Genomic DNA, 20,265 nt, shown 5'->3' with positions numbered 1-20,265 from the left:
AGTCACTACCCCTATTATTGACCTGATGTGCATTTATCAGGTTCTGAATCAAAAATCTTCCAAGGGGACCCCAACTTTGTTGTAGGGTTTGCAGGCTTATGCGCCTCAATGACCAGGAGAGCTATGTTGGCTGGAGTCTGGGCTTTATGCTTTGGCTCTTGGTAGGGTCACCAAAGCCAAACAGGTCAAAGGGTAAAAGCCAGACTAAGTGCAGTCCAACAGTCCACCAGGTTCAGCTCAGATCAAAAGAAATACATGCAGTTATGTTCCATCTCCAATGACCTGATACAATGAGCAGCTAATGATACCAATACAAAGATGGGTTAGCTTTACATTAAACATAAATGAAAAGAAGAGGAGGCACAGCACGTTCCTTTCGGTGTTCTCTTCAGCAAATAACACAATGGTTCAATGAAAATTATTTCCGCCACAGACAGTGCCAAGCCTGGATGCGAAAGAGGAGGGTTGGGCACGGGGCATAGCAACATCATCCCATAAAAAAACAATGCCACAGAAATGCCAACAGAAGATCCAAAGACCTCATCCCTGGGAGATGAAGGATCTTCAAAGATTGGCTACACCTGCAGACAATTTGAAAGACTTGTTCTGGATAGGGTACTCTGGCGAGTTGCTGTAGGGGTGCTGGGCTTAATAAGAAGAAATTAAAATTGGGCATGTTATACATACATGAGATCTTTGTTATACATACTCTGCACTTTGCATTCACCAGATTGTTCTCAAATGGAACAACATTAACAATGTTGCATGAAATGGAACCTGTAGGAAGGCTATTTGGGTGGAAACAAATAAACCCACCACCAGAGATCAGATTCCACAGTACCTAAAGAAACAAGATTTATTTGGTTGAGGAACTTGCTCAACACTGATGAATCTTTAGTGGACTGAATACATGTTGATACTGAAGGCTATGTTAGGGGGTATTCTGGAATTCTGTGAATATCGCAGATATTAATGTAAGTATTCTTAATGTAAATTGCAAGCAGTAAATTGAAGTTAAAAGCACACCTTTGCAAATGAACAATACTGTAGTATAGCACAGACCAAGAGATATGGTTTGCAAAATGGTGTATGCATCATCCAATTTTAAGACAATAGGGTTGTGTTAATTGGCCTGCATCAATCCAGGGTTTGAGTAAATTGCATCATTGCAAACGAGTTACAGGAAGCTTGCAGACCAAACTGATATTATCAGTTAGTTCTACCAATAGTTGGGCATTTGGATCTCTGACGTCAGAAGTTTTTAGAATATTTGTGTTAATTTGTTTTTCTCATCAAAGGTGTTTAAACTTTGAGGTGTCTTATCAATTACATTGTGCTCCCACTGTAAATATAAATCTCAAAGGAACCATTTGTCGACCCAAAGTATTGAAGTAAACAATGTCATTGTAACTATTGAAATTGTATTGAATCATCTGTTACCTTTGACCTTAAAAGTTTAACATTGTGATGTACTTTGAGTTTGTGAGCTTTACCGAGAGTCTCTAGAAGAATGCCTGCATGTTGTGATAAATAAACATTTCTGTATTTCCAGCTTCAGAGTCTCTCTGGTGACTTTGATCACAGTCACATCAGGCTATATTAAAAAACTATTGCTAATCAGAAATGGCCATATTAGTATTTACTGTAAAATCATCAGTCACCTTGTGAGTTTTCTTTAAGACAGTAAAATAGTTGACAGTTTACAGCCATCAGGGAGTGACACCGGGGGCAGTATGATGCAGTGTCCAGGCTGGAGCTGATAATAATACTACCCCCCGCCACACCACCCCCCTCCCCCAGTGTTTGCTCGGCAGAAAACAAGCTCTGTTGTGGTTACCTGCAGATTTCAGCAGCTTTAGGTGGCTTGAGTTTGGTCTCTTTTACTGAGTGGCCGTATCTTTCTATCTTATACATGCCATGTGTGCTCTGTGCTGTGTGTGACTGCTGGTATTGTACTTTGCATCTTGACTCCAGAGTAATGCTGTCTCGTTTGGCTGTATTAATGAGTATTCATGTATGGTTGAATGACCATTAAACTTGAATTGAATAACAGTACAATTGGTTTGTAACATCACCACAGGGGTCTTTGAGAATCAAAAGAAAGTTGCCTTTTACTTTGAAAATTCTCACTCAAGTGATTTCACTGATTTACAACAGCAACACAAGTGACTACAGATACTGCTATTTGTAGCAACAAAATTCTGCTCAATCTCTTGAGTTTCTGCTGCAGAATGTTTGTTCTTCACTAATTTGTAATCTCAGATTCTCTTCAAAACGTATAGTTATAACTCCAGTTAACGCTGATTTAATGGAATTCATTGCCACAAATGGCTGTGGAAGCCAAGTTATTAGATATGTTTTAAACAGAGCTTGATAGGTTCTTCATTAGTAGGGGTGTCAAAAATTACAGGGAGAAGGTGGAAGAATAAGGTTCAGAGGGATGATAAATCAGCCAAGATGTAATGGCAGTGCAGACTCAATGGGCTGAATGGCCTAATTCTGCTCCTATGTTTTATAGTCTTATGGTCTAAAATTCCTGTACCAGGCATTACTATCGTTCTGTGGCATGGTTTGGTAGCAATTAGTGCCACGCTATTACAGCTCAGGGCGAAGGAGTTCTGAGCTCAATCCCGGTGTTCTCAGTAAGGAGTTCGTACGCCCTCCCTGTGAATTAAGTGGGTTTCCTCCGGGTGCTCCGGTTTCTTCCCACAGTCCAAAAACATACCAATTGATAGATTAACTGGTCATTGTAAATTGTCCCGTGACTAAGCTAGGGTTAAATCGGTGGCGATGAAAGGGCATATTCTGAGCTATATCTCTATACAAAATAAAGAATAATAAAATAATTTATTCAATTTAAGATTTTCCAGTTAATTGCTAAGTACATACAGCATGTCTGCTAACCATCATTAACTACAAATTAAATATTTACAATAGAATTAATTATTGCATGAGCTCTGGGTTCTTTGCTGATAATTTGACAGCAGTTAATTCACTTAATCAGATGTTGAACTGCAACCTTGATGAAAGTTGGTAAGTTAAGTTAATATGACTAGATGTTAGGCCAAGACATTGTCAAGACTCATTCATCACTCAATCACATTTGATTCCATTGCAAGGAGGGAATTCAAGGTTTTGATCACAAGAAGTGATCTCTCTTTCACTCAGAAGGCCAGTCCTTTTACAACTGGAGCCAGCGGACAAAGGTATCTTAGTTGAGGAACAATGTGAGTAAACTAGAGAAAAAAACTGTGAAAGGCACAAATTGGACATCTGAAATAAAACTGTGAGACCATAAGACCATAACACATGGCAGCAAAATTAGGCCACTTAGCCTATCGAGTCTGTTCCACCATTTGATCTTGGCTAACTCCAACCCCTTCTCCAGTTTTCCCCCTTTAATATTCGATGCCCTTACTAATAAACCTATCAACTTCCACTTTAATATACCCAATGGCTTTGCCTCCACAACTGTCTGTGGCAATAAGTTAAACAGATTCACTGGACTCTGGCTAAAGAATATCCTCATCTCTGTTCAAAGTGTATGTCCTTCCATCGTGAGATTGTGCCGTCTGATCTAGACTCTTCCCCTATTGGAAACATCCTCTCCACATCCAGTTTATTTAGGTCTTTCAATATACAGTAGGTTTCAATAAGAACCCTCCTCTAAACTCAGGCAAGGAGAGCCATCAAGGCCCAGAACCACTGAACACGCCTCATACATTAACCCTTTCATTTCCAGAATCATTCTCGTGAACCTCCTCTGGATACTCTCCAATGCCAGCACATCCTTCCTTAGATATTGAGGTGAAAACGATTCAAAATATTCTAAAACACAAGATACTGGAAATCTAAAGCAACATACACAAAATGTTGTTGGTACTCAACAAATCAGAAAGGCAACATCCTTGGAGCGGAGAGTTCTGATGAAAGGTCTCAGTCTGAAACACTGACTGTTTATTTCCCCTCCACAGATGCTGCTTGATATGCTGAGTTCCTCCAGCATTTTGTGCACAATATTCCAAACATGGTCTGACTGATGCTTTTTAAAGCTTCAACATTACATCTTTGTTTTTTATATTCTAGTCCTCTCAAAATGAATGCTAACACTGCAATTGCCTTCTTCTCAGAATCAGAATAGGTAGAAAAGACTCAGGAGGGCAGAATGCACTTGCAGGGAACGAAACAGATTAGGTAATATTTCAGCTTGATAACCTTTATGGATTATACCATGACTTCCTAAAGATATTGGACTAAGCTTCACATGACCAGCTTCTGCCTGAAATCAAATTTGCAGGCCATAGGAAAGCCTTATTGACAATGGCTAAAGGGGTCCAAAGCACATGGACGTTTTCAGATGGCAAGGATTATATTTCTTCAATGAATGAGCAGAGTTTAACATTTATATAATGGACACATTCAAACAAGAGAGAAAAAATGAAACAAAGATGACTTCTGTTGTCCAAGGCTGAGATAAAATGAAAGGTTTACAGATTGGAAAGTACTTATTGGAGAAACGTTCTTTGGAGAAAAAGTAGTGGGGGGGGGGTGGGGAGGGATCCAGAATACTACTTTAATTAAATTATGAGTAGTTTCTGGGAAGAAAACAGTAAACTTAGATGATAGATCTTATCTTCTTGCCAGGAGTTACTGATGTATAAGAAATCTTGGGAACTATTAAGGGTGATGAAGGACAACTAATGTGGAACTGAGGATCTTTTGGAGAATTTCAAAAGGATAAATCACTGACTGGAGTCATCATAATCAGAATCAGATGTATTATCACTGACATATGCGGTGAAATATGTTGATTTGCGGCAACAGTACAGTGCAATACATCAAAAATACTTCAAGTTACAGTAAGAAATCTACAATCTAAGTAATGCAAACACAGAAAGAAAGATAGTGGAAATGGTAACGAGAAGAGGGCATGTCCTGGATGGTGAAGGTCCTCAATGATGGATTGAGTTTTGAAGATGTCCTTGATGGTGGAGAGGCTAGTGCCCATGATGGAATTAGCTGGGTTTTTCCTTCTGGTCCCCTCCCCTCTCAGCTAATTGCTGGTGGATTAAATTTGATACCGTATGCCTCTTGAAGATGTCCTTGATGCCCAAAATGGATCTGGCATAAACATCCTGTGACCATGTCAGCCATACTGTGGGGATGGGATATTGCTTTCCTCCATCATGAAGAAAGAACCTCCTTGCAAAGTTACTTAACATAAACAATAAATAGTGGACCTTTCATAAATCTGATGGCAGAGGGGAAGAAGCTGTTCCTAAGATGTTCAGTGTGTGTCTTCAAGCTCCTGTACCTCCTCTGTGAAGGTATAATGAGAAGACAGCATGTTCTTCATCGCCTCCCCCCCCACCTTTGTACTCCTACTTCTCATCTCCTTTTCCAGTCCTGATGAAGGATTTCGGCCCGAAACATCCACTGATAACTCTTTTCCATACACGCTGCTTGGCCTGCTGAGTTCTTCCAGCATTTTGTGTGTACTACTTTGATTTCCAGCATCTGCAGATTTTCTCTTGTTTGAGATAGTGGCACGGACCATTCCCCACACACCAGCTGTCAATCTTCCAACGGAGAATGAGTTGCTTTGCTACTTCAGATATTTCTAGCATTAGCAACAGATGTCTTCATTACAATGTAAATTAGTTGGGTCCTGGATTTCCCCATATTACTTCATTCTCTATATTATACTGGTGAGAAGGACACAAACCACTTAGGGAAGTTTTCTAAAATTGTTTTCAAGATTTTATCCTGAGAACATATTTCACAGGAAAGAGAAAGAAGCCACCGCAGGAGTTCAGCAATATATCTAAGTAAATTTTGAGTTAATGTAATTGGAATCAATGCAATCAATGTAACTGATTACAAACCATTACTAGGTGTAAATTAAGCTGCAAGGTTTTCAAGGTTAAAAGAAGTCAAGTATCAGAAAGGAAGCTCTTCTGCGCTCGCTTGATGGTACTTTGTACCAGATGTTCACTTACTTCAGCATATTGATAGCCAGCTTGACTTGCTAATAAGTAAATCAGAAATCAACATTAATTAGTAAGTGGTTAAGTACCTTCATCACTGGCTGTGCAAAATATTTTGCACTCCAATCACAGAACCCCGTTTGCATAGTTGTAGATATAAAACTTTTGTGTCCAACTCCATCCTCTGAATCTTCAACAGTCTGAAACAAAAAACAAGTTTTAATACCATTTCACACTTGCGGTAGTATATTTGTCCTGCCGGGTTTTGCAACTTGACTTCCTCGTTTTGACAAATTATGTTTATCTTCAAACCGCTGACAAGGTTCTTGGTATGTTATAAAGGGCTAGTGAGGCACCAGCAATACTTCTGAATAGGATGGGAACTTGGAAGCACTCATCAAGCTCTGATATTCTCTAGTTTTAAGTGGGCCAAGTTTGAAGAGGCCTGTGAGTTAACTTACATCACTTAATTGCAAATATCTGTACTCCACTTAACTTACATTTCAAAAATATATTATATGAACATACTACATGGTATGAAGAATATGCCAAAGTTTGCTACGTTCTAACAGAAAGGTTGAGACTCTTCCCGAAACATCGGGTATTTATTCCTCCCCATAGATGTTACCTGACCTGCTGAGTTCCTCTAACACTTTGTGTGTGCTACTCTGGATTTCTGTCATCTGCACAATCTCTGGTGTCATTCTAACAGCATTTCCCAAACCCGTGACCTTTGCCTCTAAGTGAGCCAGGATTATAGAATTCAGAAGAATGAGGCGTGACCAAATTGAAACCCATCGAATGTTGAAAGGCCTTGATAGAGTGGATGTGGAGAGGATGTTTCCTATGGTGGGAGAGTCTAGGACGAGAGGACAGAGTCTCAGAATAGAGGGGTATCCTTTTAGAAAGGGCTGAGGAGGAATTTCTTTAGCCAGAGAGTGGTGAATCTGTGGAATTTGTTGCCACAGGCAGCTGTGGAGGACAAGTCTTCATGTATATTTAAGGCAGAGATTGATAGGTTCTATACTGGTCAGGGCATGAAGGGATACTGGGGGAATGCAGGAGACTGGGGCTGACAGGAAAAGTGGATCAGCCATGATGAAATGATGAAGCATACTTGATGGACCAAATGGCCTAATTCTGCTCCTATATCTTATGGTCTTATAACTGTGTGTGGAAACACAACCAGCTGTAGGCTCCCCTCCTAGTCTAAGACCCTCCTGTCTTGGCGGTATACTGCTATTCCTTCTCACTGGTTCTAAAAGCAGGTTTTCCAATCAAAACAGACCCTCACAAAATTCCCTTTTGGCTTAATTGAAACCACACACCAACGGCAGATAGCTGTGGAGTAATTTGATTCTCAAAATATTCTATAATGCTTAAGAAAATATTCACATGGATGACACAAAAATGAAAGGTTGTAAGAATGCCTGAGCTGAAGAAATATAAAGATTAGATCAGAGGTGCTGCTCGCTTATAACAGGAGCAGAGCTGAATCACTAAAGGATAAAATACACGGGAGCCACCTGCATTACTGATAATGATTTCAAGTCACACTTTTCATTTACATTGAAATTTCACAGAACTCAAGGTGCCGTACAAATTGATCTGGAATTTACTAATGATCCACCTACTTCAATTGCTATAACATTACCCAGCTTTTCCCCCTCGCTCAGCCCATCTGTTCTTGTCATGTGCAGGCTATTAACTATTCCAATGCTTCCTTGACTTGTTTCCAATCTTCTATAAACTTGAATTAGTCCATAATGCTGCTTTTCTTACCCAAATCTGCACCGTATCTATATCAACTGATACCTTGGTGCCAATGCCAGGGATTGAGGCCCGAATCAGAAGTACACAAGTTGAACCTCAGGTCTGCGAATCTCTGAGAGTCTGCTGGGGTAGTCGAAGGTCCATTGTCTGCATTTTTAAGTCTGAATGGGAGGCTGGAGAGTGAAGAAAAGTGGCCTGCCTTGGGTTTAGAGGACTGAGTATGTGTGTGGGCAGGAGGGATGAACAGGGCTTATTTTGCTGTAGTTTGATTGCTTGTTGTGTTTTGCGTTGTTCTGCCGGACAATGTGTGGCATGCTACATTGCCAATGGAATGTGCGGCAATGCTTGCAGGCTGCCACTAGCATATCCTCAGGTGTGTTGGCTGTTAACACAAACAGCACATTTCACTGTATCTTCTGATGTACACGTCAAATAGACTTGAACCTTGAATTTTATTCATTGCCCTGTGTTGGCTCTACCACCGAGAACTTTATGTTCCTCTGATGCTGCCTTCCATAAGTCAACAGCACTTCAAAACGGATTTTCCTCATTAATCCTCTGCCATTTCAGCTCTTTCATCCTCTAAAAACATATGTCTTCAACTAAGCCTTCATTGCTCCCAATAATATTTCTCTCTTTGTTGGTGTCATTTCATTCAGTAAAATAACGGTGGCAAGGTAGCATAGAGGTTAGTGCACGCTTTGTAGTGCCAGCTACAAAATCCATCAGGATTCAATTCCCACTGCTACCTGTAAGGAGTTTGTACGTTCTCCCCGTGATAGTGTGAGTTTCCTCCCACATTCTAAAAAGGCATACAGGTTAGGGTTAGTAAATTGTGGGCATGCTATGGTGACAGCAGAAGCATAGCGACTCTTGGGGGCTGGCCCCAGCACATCCCCAGACTGTGTTGGCCATTGACACATTTCACTGTATGTTTCAATATTTCACTGTACATGTGACAAATAAAGCTAATTTTACCTCATAAATTATTTCAACATGTTAAATAATTTCTCTGTAACCTGTTCCTGCCCCACAAGTCCTCTAGATTGCTTCTCCTCAAGTACTTCTCATTTTAACTACTTCACCACTGACCTGCCTGAGTCTTTGTAAATCCCTTTCTAAAATTCACATTTACATTTTGAGATGCTCCTTAAAACCACTCTCCGATCAAAACTTTGATCACCTACCACAGCCTATTTATCACACATTGTCAATATTTTTTTGATTGGTAATAACCTGATTAAGTGTTCTGGAACATTTCATCTGAAACAACAAAATGAGAAAAAGAGCAAGCAGCAGAATTTGTGTTATTTTCTATTTGATAGATTTCTTACCTGATCTGGCCCCTTATCAAACATTTTTCGTGTTCTGGAAAACTGGTGAGAATGAGGAGTATATGGTACACCGATGGTGGGAATAATTCCTTGTCGTGATGTTGATGAGATATCCCTGGGTCCAGCCTGTTTGCTCACATCATTGGTTAGGCTCGAACTGCTTGTGCTGGGTATAGGAGGTGAACCCCTGGGACAGAAAATCAAATGTAAAATTCAGACAGAGTTTTCCACAAAGTGGTAATAATAATACACTTACTACTTGGAATAGGTGGCGAGGTGGAGTTACATCCACTCACGTGGAAGGCTTTGGTAGTAAACCCCGAGGAAAAATCCGAGGCTGGAGTCCCCAATGCAGTCCATGTTGAGTTCAACGCTGACTGGTAACTTCTGCGATGCTACTGGGGCCAAACTGTATCAGTCTCTGCCACTCCTCTGGATTCCTCAGCTGCATGGAGAGGGGGAACCTGGGCATGGGCAACAGCGTGCTCTCCGTAGCAAACTGGCCTGGGCTTGAGTACTGACTTGCTTATCACATAGACAGCAAGGATGCAATATCCATGGTCGTCCCTGACCAATGGAGGGGCTCAAACTTTGACAATCTTCTTCTCTCTCCACAACTCTAATTTTTCTATCATTCACAAACTTACCAATCAGGCTATCTACATTTTTGACCAAGTGATTCATTCATTTATTCATTTAAGTGTGGTGGGGTGGAGATATGTTTCTACCAAAGGAGGTGCAAGGCGCTCCTTCCCTCCGCTAGCCTGCAGGTCACCCTCGGGCAAGGTGCAGCACCTGCTTAGCACAACACCCCCCACCCACCCCGCCCAATCAGGGTCACTTGAAGCCACGGGAGCAGGTGGTAGAAGGTCAATAAACAGTTGGGCTGCATATCACAAGTTCAGGTTATGCGACCACTGATGCCAGGCAGACAATCTCTGAAGCGATTGTCTGGCTTGGGGGTCACCCATCTTGTAAAGACACTGCCTAGAAGATGAATATGGCAATCCACTTCTGTAGAAAAATTTTGCCAAGAACAATCATGGTCATGAGGCCACATCATACAACATGACACATAATGATGATGACTACTTAGAAACAAATGAAAGAACTTTATAAAAGGGTTTAAAAATGAAGAGAAAACTGCATAATTAACTAGCCAATTAATTACAGTCAGAAGGGGTAAATTATTGGAATTAATTTTGCAGAATAAAACTTCACTTAGGAAGTCACAGATTAATTGGAGATAATCAGCATAAGAGAAGGTCATACCTGTTTAACAAATGAATCCTTTTGTGCAAAGATGGGTCAAGGAATCTTAATGAGAGCAGTGTAATTGATGGTACCCACCTGAATTCTAGCAAGACTTTTCAGGTAAGCTAGCCATAAAGGTAAAAACCAGTTAGTCCACGGGAGAATATTGAATTGCAAAGGGTACGTGTTCTGTGACTGGCAGATGCCATTGCACACTTTCTCTTGCCCCAGTGGTACATACCGATAAATGAAAAGTAAATGTAGAGGCATGATATAAAAAAAAAGGTTGCAGATGATTCAAAAGTGCTGATTATGAACAGCCAAGATTTAGATTATGATATAGATGCCCTCCTTATTCGGACAGAGAAAATAGGAAACAATGTAATCCAGAGAAGTATGAGGTAAAAATCCAGAGTAGAATGGAGACCAAAAGCTGTGGAGAAACAAGAGACTTTTGAGTATATATCCACTGATTCTTAAAGAAACCAGGATAGTTTAATAAAGTGGTTAGAGACATATAGGATGTCTTTCTGTGAGCTGACAGGCAGAACATAACAGGAAAGATAAAACGATCGAATTGTCAGGATGACTTAGACTACAGCTACACTACTGTAGAAAGTTCTGGTCATATTACACAGAAGTGGCATTTGTACTGGAGAGGTCGCAGAAGAGATTTACGAGGATTTTGCCAGGATTAGAAAAAAATGCCTATGACAGATTAACTGGATAGGGTGATGTTGTCTGTTAAATCGGAGAAGACTGAGAGAAGAATTAATTGTGTTGCAGAAAGTTATGAGTAGGCTAGATGGAGTAAAGAGGCTCAGTAGACTTAGTAAATTTCAAAGTGCTTATAGAAAAAGCAGGGAAAGACCAGGAATAGAGGTCCAAATTACAGGAAAACCAATTTCATTAAAATTAGAACCTGGCATTGGTAGAGTATATCTTCCAGGTAAGTCTACATCCACAAAAGTCAAATTGTGAATGTTCAGCGCAACATGACCCTACAGGAGTGAAAGCTAAGGGTGACAAGTACAGGGGATCCTAGATATCCAGGAATATCGAGCGCTGAACAGGAGAAAAGCGAAAATTTTGCAGGCCTTCCCCCATCTTCATTTCTCCATGTCTGCGAAATGTTTCCCATTTTTCTTATTCAATCTAACCTTTCCCTTCCATTGAGCCCTCCATTTTTCTATCATCCATGTGCCTATCTAAAAGTTTCTTAAATGCCCCTAATGTAGCTACCTCTACCACCACCACGGGTAGGGTGCTCCATGCACCCTCCACTCTGTGTAAAAAAACTACTTCAGACATACCCCTTGAATTTCCTTTAATCACCTTAAGATTATACCCCTCTCAAATGCCCCTCGTGTATCTGCTCTTACCACCATCCCCTGCAGTGCATTCCATGCACTTACCACTCTGTTTAAAAACCTACCTATACTTTGCTCCAATCACCTTAAAATTTGTCCTTTCAGATTAGCCACGGAAAATGTCTGTGCCCATCCACTCTATCTACACCTCTATGAAGTCACCTCACATCCTCCTTCATTCTAAAGAGAAAAGCCCTAACTTGTTCAACCTGTCCTCAAAAGACATGCTTTCTAATCCAGGCAGCACCTTGGTAAATCTCCTCTGCACCCTCTCTAAAGATTCCTCATCCTTTCCATAATAAGGTAGCTGGAAGCGAAAACAAAGGTGGAAGTTTCGTGAATAAAGAGGCGGTCAATGCCTTAGTATATAAATATCCATGGTCATATAAACTTAAACTCTTGCTGCTGTGGGAGGGAAGGGGAGAGACTCCTTGACTCTGACTGAGATTTTTACATCACTAATTAAGGACTGGATGACTGGAGGCTGGTAAATGTGGTTGTCCTTTTCCATAAAGACAACAGGAGAAAGTTTGGCCTGTGAGATGTATGAGACGAACATCAGTAGTAGTGGAGGTTAATGTAGATTCAGAGAATTGAAACAATGCTTTTCCGTATTGGGTTGAGACAATGAGCTCATTACACACAGGGGTCCTATAGCAAGTGACCAAAGAATGTGCTTACCCTACTTATGTGAGCTGGATGTGATGCTGGGTGCTCCCACTGAAGGGTAATGTGTGAGCAAACAGCATGGATTGGAGTTCCATGAAGATTATTGTATAAGAAGTTTGGTTAGTTTTGCTGTCAGTTCTGAATATTTTTTCTATTTTAACAATCATTTCATGTAAGTAAAACTTGTGAAGACATGAAATAGACTTTAGAAGTTACATTCAAGTCAGGGAACAAAGGAGCTATTTATATTTGTGGCACAAATAATTCTTGGCAACTAATACAGCACTGCTTGGATAAAAGGTGGTGGAAGAATTACGCCAACAAACAATCTGATGCAGTTTATAGCTCCTCAATCGTGTGTTTATGTCAGAGACTTACATGCATTATAGATACTGAAGTGGAACGGTTGCTTTGTCGGCAACGGAAGCACTCTATGAAAATCAAAAAGCTGCAGATGCTGAAAATCTGAAACAAAAGCAAAGTACTGGCTTCTGATGAAGAATCTTTGATAAGTAATGCTAACTCTTGTTTTTCTCTCCACAGATGCAGCCTGATCAGCTGAGTGTTTCCAACATACACTGTTTTTGAAACTTTATTTGGTTCAAGAATGGCAAACTTCCAATTTATCCCAATGGTGCAAGATTAGGGGGGCGCTTTAGAGACTTATTTTTCATTCAATTGTACAGGAGAAGTATACAAAAGATTCAGCACTGCCTGCCAAATTCCTGCAGATTTTAATGTGATGGACACATGCTTAATAAAATACATTGAAATGAAATTTGGGCTTCCAGGGTAGCGTAGTAGTTAGCACGATGCTGTTACAGCTCGGGGTGTTGGAATTCAGAATTTAATTCCACCATCCCAGTTTGTCTGTCCTCTCCGTGGATTGTGTGGGTTTCCTCCCACAGTTCAAAGACGTACCAGTTAGTAAATTATCCTGAGATAAGGCTAGGGATTGCCGGTGGCACACTCAAAGTTCTGGAAGGGCCTAATCTGTAGTGTATCTATAAATTAGTAAATAAAATTGCCAGAGGTCGCACACGAGGGGACTCTCTCCAGAATGGAGTCCGGTACATGTCAAATAACAGCCTTAAAGTAATGATCAACAGTTATTATGTTCTCCAGGGATCCAGCACATCAAAATTAATTTCACAAACTCATGCTTTCATAATTTTCATATATTTTATGGCTGAACTGTCTGGGCTCGAACATAAACCTGACCCTAATTCATTCAATTTGTGGCTCTATACCCAGTTTTACTGATCATGTTTTTCCTTGACGTCTGGGCTTAAATGAGCTAAACTGGTTCGGCATTTATGGGACCAGCAGTCTTCACTTTTACTCTAAACATAAAAAACTGATGCCATGTTGAAGGCTCATTGACAGCGTAAAACATGGGAAGACAGACAATTTTTCCAGCTGGTCTTTGGTAAGGAGCCTTTGCGGGAGGATTAGTGGAAAAAGGCATGTACCCCAGACGAGAGGAAGGTAGTGGATTTGTAAAGGGCATTAAGCTGTGGCAGATGGAGTGTGCTGCAGAGTTCAGCTCTGGTCTATAAAATGATGTGAACTTGGAAACAATGCAATCTTGATAAATCTTCATTCTTTGTGGAAATAGTGAGTGCAGTTACCACAGTGAAACACACCTGCACTAGTCTTTTATTCCATCTTAATTGATGTTCAGTATTACAGATTATGATGCGAGCTCTTCCTTTTGTTAAACCTCATGAAATAGTTCAAACGCAAAATACTGGAGGAACTCAACAGGTCAGGAAGTATGAATGGAGATGAATAAAGTGTCGATGTTTCGGGCCAAAACTTGGCCCAAAACATTGATTCTTTATTCTTTTCCATACATGCTGCTTGGCTTGCTGAGTTCCTCCAGCATTTTGCGTGTGTTGTTCTGGATTTCCAGCGTCTGAAGAATAGTTTGTACCTATTTGAACCCACCCATCTGTTCTTACAAACTGCACAATATAATGAAAATAATCTGTCCTAATTGCACAATTTTCACCTGAAGTAAGGACTTTATAAAGAAACGATTTCAGCACTTATTAATAATGGGGCACCCCGACTATAGGATAGGGACTGCCATATTTGCTCTTAAAATGAAATATGCCCTATGGCTGCAATTAAATTAAATTAATAAAGCATTCATTTACTTTATTTTACTATCAGTCATTCTGCCCACATGGTGCCAGATTAATAAAACTATTTGGCTTAGCCAACTAATTTTTCATATGCTTAGAATCAGACCAGAATTAATGTAAAAGGAAAACAGTACTCCTTAGAAAAGTTTTAGTTCATCAGATACTGAACAGCTACTGAATTTAGACAGAAGTAGGAAGTTCTCATTTTTGCTCTCAACACAGATTCTCGATTCAAAGTTCAAAGTAAATTTATTATCAAAGTACATATATGTCACGATATTCAACCCTGAGATTCATTTTTCTTGCGGGCATATCCAGTAAATCAAGGAAACAATACAATCAGTGAACGATCACGCCCAATAGGACGGACAGCAAACTGTGCAATTTGAAAAGAAAGAAAAAGAAACAATAATAATAAATAAATAAGTAATAAAAACCAAGAGCATGAGATAAAGAGTACTTGAAAATGAGTCCATATGTTGTGGGTACAGCTCAGTGATGGGGAGAGTGAAATTACGTAGAGTTATCCCCACTGGTTCAAGAGGCTGACGGTTGAGGGTTAATAACAGTTCCTGAACCAGGTGATGTGGGTCCTGAGACTCCTGTACCTTCTTCCTGTGGCTGCAGAGAAAAGAGAGCATGACCTGGCTGGCGGGGGACCGGCTTTCCTGCGTCAGCGCTCTGTGTAGATATGCTCAATGACCAGCATTGCCAAGTACAACAATCCACACTGTACAGAAGTGGATCTGCTGGTGTGTGGTCCATGGAAAATAGAAAGCCTCAGTCAATCAAGTGCTTACTGACTGAGCTTCAAAGTTTCTCTTACAACTATCCTTTCTCCATCCATTTTGTTTCCTATTTTCCAGGTCGGATTTGACATAGTGTGGAGCGGTGAAGTGAAAAGGCTTGACATATCCCTGTTTCTGTGCTGCCCACACAAAGCTCAAAGAATTTTATCGAAGCATGTATGTTACCATATATAATCCTGAGATTCATTTCCTTGCAAGCATTCACAGAACAAAGATACAACACAGAATCAATGAAAGTTTACGCTCAAAGACTGACATACAACCAATGTGCAAATGAAGACAAACTGTGCAAATACAAAAAGAAAAACAAATAGTATTAATAATAATAATAAATAATAAAATACTGAGAACATGTGTTATAGAGTCCTTGTGAGTCTGTAGACTGCAGAATCAGTTCAGTGATGAGGCAAGTGAAGTTACTGATGTTGTTTCGAGAGCTTGATGGTAGTAACTGTTCCTGAACTTGGTGTGATGGCAGCAATGAGAGGAGAGTACGGGTTGGATGCTGGGGGCCCTGATGATGATGTTGCTTTCTTGTGGCAGCACTCCTTGTAGATGGGCTCAGATGGGAGCTCAGTGTTGGGGTGAGCAAAGTTATTGATACAGGTTCAGGAGCCTGATAGTTGAAAGCTGATAGTTCCTGAACCTGGTGATGTGGGACCCAAGGCTCCTGTACCTCCATCCTGATGGCAGCAGTGTGAAGAGGACACTGCCTGGATGGTGAGGGTTTTGATGAAGGATGCTGCTTTGCTATGACAATGCTCCTGTGCCTCTGTGCCATCTTCCTTGCACCAATGAAAATAACAGAGGGACAAGAGGCCAAATGAAAGACATTAGGCTGTGGTTTAAATATGGTAGGAGCAGGGAATGGGTATGCTGCGGTATGAGGAACAGCTTAGGATGCAAGATGGAGGAGAAATATGAAGATGCAGTGGCTGGCACTCCACACTGTGCAAAAAGATAGGAAGAAACCAACAGATATGGTAAAGTCCCCTTAGAACAGCAATGTGGTATTTCTGTAACAAGAGGGTGGAGAATTGACCAGAGAGTATATTTAAAACGGTGGCTGACAGGTTCTTGATTAGCAAGGGCATCAAAGGTGATGGGAAGAAGGCAGATGAATGGGGTTGAGGGGGATAATAAATCAGCCACGATGGAACGGTGGAGCAGGCTCGATGGGCCGAATGGCACACCTCTGCTCCCCTGTCTTATGGTCTAAGTGAGAAAGCATGGACAAAACCTTATCAGCCTCACAGAACAGGTAGCAATGATGGGACGAGGCAGAATTGGGGTGGGGTAAATGGCATTGACCTGGAAGAGAGAGAAACTGAAATATCTATAAACAGATGTAACTTAGACTGACAGACATTTCAGGCAACAGCAACCAAACTGGAAAGTTAGAAACTCATTTTTGCAAAATGTTACTACTGCTACTTTAATTGCGACTCATAACATTTGTATATACCTGGAAACAGACATGCCACTGGAAATATGTGAATGGGACTGGATACCAAGACTTAAAACACACTACAAACCTCTGAAAAATCAGACCTTTCTTAGACTATAGGAAGGGACAAAATTTTCGGTGTATCTCAATATGAATACTCATCTACCCATGGGCAAAATTACTTTGGTTGCAAACTCTGGAATAAACTAAATACAAAATGCCCTGGCATATACAAACCGTTGTGAGAATGTATTATCTCAAAGAGTTACTCACCCCAACTCGATAACTTACCCAACTTGATGAATGAGTGCTCCCTTACTGGTAGGGCTGGCTGGTGCTGACTGGGTAAGGTTTGTGGAGTCCAGGATGCGCTGTGGTCGGGCATTAACTGTAGCCTGCATGGAAATAGTCAGAAAAGGAGTCACATTTTAATACGGTGACAAATTCACGCAGCAAAGATCAAAATATTAGCTGGCACTAACTGTAAACACGAGAGATTGTGCAGATGCTGGAATTTCAGAATAACACACATAAAATGCTGGAGGAACTCAGCAGGTCAGGAGGGTCTATGGAGAAGAGTAAACAGTCAATGTTTTAGGCTGAGACCCTTCACCAGTCCTGTTTACACTTTTCCACAGATGCTGCTGCCCGGCTGCTGAGTTCCTCCATCATTTTGTGTGTGTTGTCTTAGTTATATTATTAGCTATTCTATTTTATTGGAAAAGTGCTGAGCAGTCCAAAATTCCAGTTAATTTGTTATAATAGGCCAGCTACGAAAACTGAAATGAACAAAGTGAACTAAGAAATTGTATCTGTTCTGAAAAATGTTCTTGCAAGGCAAAATTCAAGACATTAAGTAAAAAGGCTTCACTTCCACGCTTGATGGAGTTAATGGGGAGCGGACATTTCCTATGGTGAGAGAGTTTAACAGCAGAGGATACAGCCCCAGAATAGAGGGGTGTCCTTTTAGAGCGGCGACGAGGAGGAATTTTTTTCAGCCAGAGTGGTGAATCTGCGCAATCCTTTGCCACAGGCAGCTGTGGAGGCCAAGCCTTTAAATAAATTTAAGGCAGAGATTGATAGATTCTTGATTGGTCAGAGCATGAAGTAGAATGATGGGCTCAGCACACATCCCTAAGTGATGATATCAGCGAGGTGCAGGTCTTATTTCTGATCCACACAGATCGAGGTCTTCTGGTTAGGAAGTCGAGGGTCTAGTTGCAGAGGGATAGAGAGAGGCTCACGTTTTGGAGGTTTTAAAATCAGAACTGTAGGAATAATTGTGTTAAACACTGAGCTATAGTCAATAAACAGCACACGGACATACATGTCCAGGTGACCAAAGCTATGGGAAGAGCCACTGAGATCACATCCATCATAGACCTATCGTGGCGATATGCAAACTAGAGTGGGTCTTGGTACCTGCTGAGACAGGAGTTAATTCCAGCCATAACCAATCTCTCAAAGCACCTTATCATTGTAGATTTGAGTGCTACTGGACGATAGGCATTAATGCAGCTCACCCTGCTCTTCTAGGCAACTGGTATAATTGTTGCTCTTCTGAAGCAGGTGGGAACTTCTGACTGTAGCAATGAGAGATTAAAAATGTCTTTGAACGCCCCTGCCAGTTGGTTGGCACAGGTTTTCAGAGCCCTACTGGGTACTTCATCGGGGCCTGTCTCCTTACGATAGTTCACCCTCTTGAAAACAGCCTGATATCGGCCTCCAAGACAGCTATCACTGGGTCACCAGGTGCTGCAGGGAGTTTTATTCTCCCTTTCAAAGCATGGATTAAAGGCATTGAGCTTATCTGGGAATGAAGCATCACCGCCATTCATGACGTTCAGTTTCGCTTTGTAGGAAGTATCTTTTGTGTCCTTTTTTTGAGCTGCATCGGATCTGGAGTAAGAATTATTCTGTTCCTTTTACACTTGTGTACAGGAAATGATAATAAACAATCTTGCATCTTGAATAGTTGCCTTGATTGATATGAAATGAAGATAGTTGGTAAAGAAAGTGAGTCCAACTGAGGGACAATGACCAGGGTGCTCTCATCTGCACTTTCTCCTCTAATTAACAATGCAAATCAGTCTTTGACATACTGAACCTTTGAGATACTTAAAACTAATTTAAAAAAGAATTGCTGGCATATCTACATTCATTTCACTCCTGACTCATTTGATGTAAATAGCTAATTTTTGAATTTAACTTTGCTTCTATAAATCTAGCTTGTAACACTAAATTTAAATGTACAGTAAATGCAATTTCTGACATAGTAAGAATTAGTCCATTTTTTCTGTATCACGAATCGCAATATTTATACATTAGAGATGACTAGAATAAGCTACTATTAAAACTTGCATTAGCAAGCACATAACTACAATAATGGCAGCATGAAGCTCAATTGAAACATGTGATAAAATGAGAAAAAAAACACAAATTGCCCCTGTACTTAAAACATCCCATGTTCTGCCCATCAGTAAACATTATCTAGTTGATAAGAACACGATTCCACAGAAACAATATTGATTTCTCTTGTAAGAGGAAAAAGATTGCCTCTACACTGATTTTAAAATCTATTGTATGTACACTGCAATTATGGTCAATAGAGTTGTCAGAATTAGAATCACATTTAATATCACTGACTTATGTCATGAAATTTGTAGTTTTGTGTCAGCAGTAAATGCAATACATAATAACTATAAAGTACAATAAGAAATATAGATAAACAATAAATTAAAAATGCAAGAAGAGTTAAAATAGGGAGGTAGTGTTCAGGTGTTGGTTCACTGTCAATTCAGAAATCTGATGGCGGAGGGGAAGAAGTTGCTCCTAAAATACTGAGGGGCTTCAATAAAGGAAGCCAGCATCTGCACTGCCATATTTCCTTTTCTTAATGCACAGCAATGTTCTGCTGTACTTTGCTCTTTCATTCTGTTTTTTTTTCCTCCCTGTTAGATATGTGGAAAAGGAATATACAGGCATCTGGTCAGCACTACCTGCCAAGTTTGTCAACATATGAGATTCTGCAGATGCTGGAAATCCAGATCAACACACACACACACAAATGGCTGGAGGAACTAAGCAGGTCAGGCAGCATTGATGAAGAGGAATAAATAGTGAATGCTTGTCCATCACCTCCCTCTGGTGCCCATTCTCTTTCCCTTTCTCCCAAGGTCCACTTTCCTCTCCTAATAGGCTCATTCTTCTTCAGCCCTTTAACTTTTCCACCTATCACCTCCCAACTTCTTACTTTATCCCTCCCTTCCCCCATCTACTAAACTTCTACCTCACCTTGCTTCACCTTTCACATCTTTCATAGTAAATTGAGGTTAGTTATTTCCTTAGCTATGATAAAGTTTCTCTTTAAATGGTCCAAGATGAAAATATTGAAGATTAGCTTTATTTGTCACATCTACATCAAAACTTACAGTAAATGCGCTGTTGACATCAAATCAAATCAGCAAGGACT

At 40.5% G+C, this 20,265-nt stretch overlaps 1 protein-coding gene across 3 annotated transcripts in view; it reads right to left on the bottom strand.

Moving 5' to 3' along the window:
- Positions 1 to 20,265, bottom strand: part of rptor (regulatory associated protein of MTOR, complex 1) — a 491,598-nt gene that overhangs the window by 109,381 nt on the left and 361,952 nt on the right. For all 3 annotated transcript variants that reach the window (XM_072241994.1, XM_072241995.1, XM_072241996.1), the window contains exons 22-24: positions 17,085 to 17,188; positions 9,095 to 9,281; positions 6,077 to 6,187 (exon numbers count right to left, since the gene is read on the bottom strand). In XM_072241994.1, the coding sequence (XP_072098095.1) occupies positions 6,077 to 6,187; positions 9,095 to 9,281; positions 17,085 to 17,188 (402 nt within the window). The remainder of the gene's footprint in view (positions 1 to 6,076; positions 6,188 to 9,094; positions 9,282 to 17,084; positions 17,189 to 20,265) is intronic.

The sequence above is a fragment of the Mobula birostris genome, chromosome 24 (assembly GCF_030028105.1).
Source record: "Mobula birostris isolate sMobBir1 chromosome 24, sMobBir1.hap1, whole genome shotgun sequence".
In the NCBI taxonomy this organism is placed as follows: Eukaryota; Metazoa; Chordata; class Chondrichthyes; order Myliobatiformes; family Myliobatidae; genus Mobula; species Mobula birostris.
The sequence above is the reverse complement of the archived record's forward strand: the minus strand, read 5'-3'. Positions and strand labels throughout refer to the sequence as shown.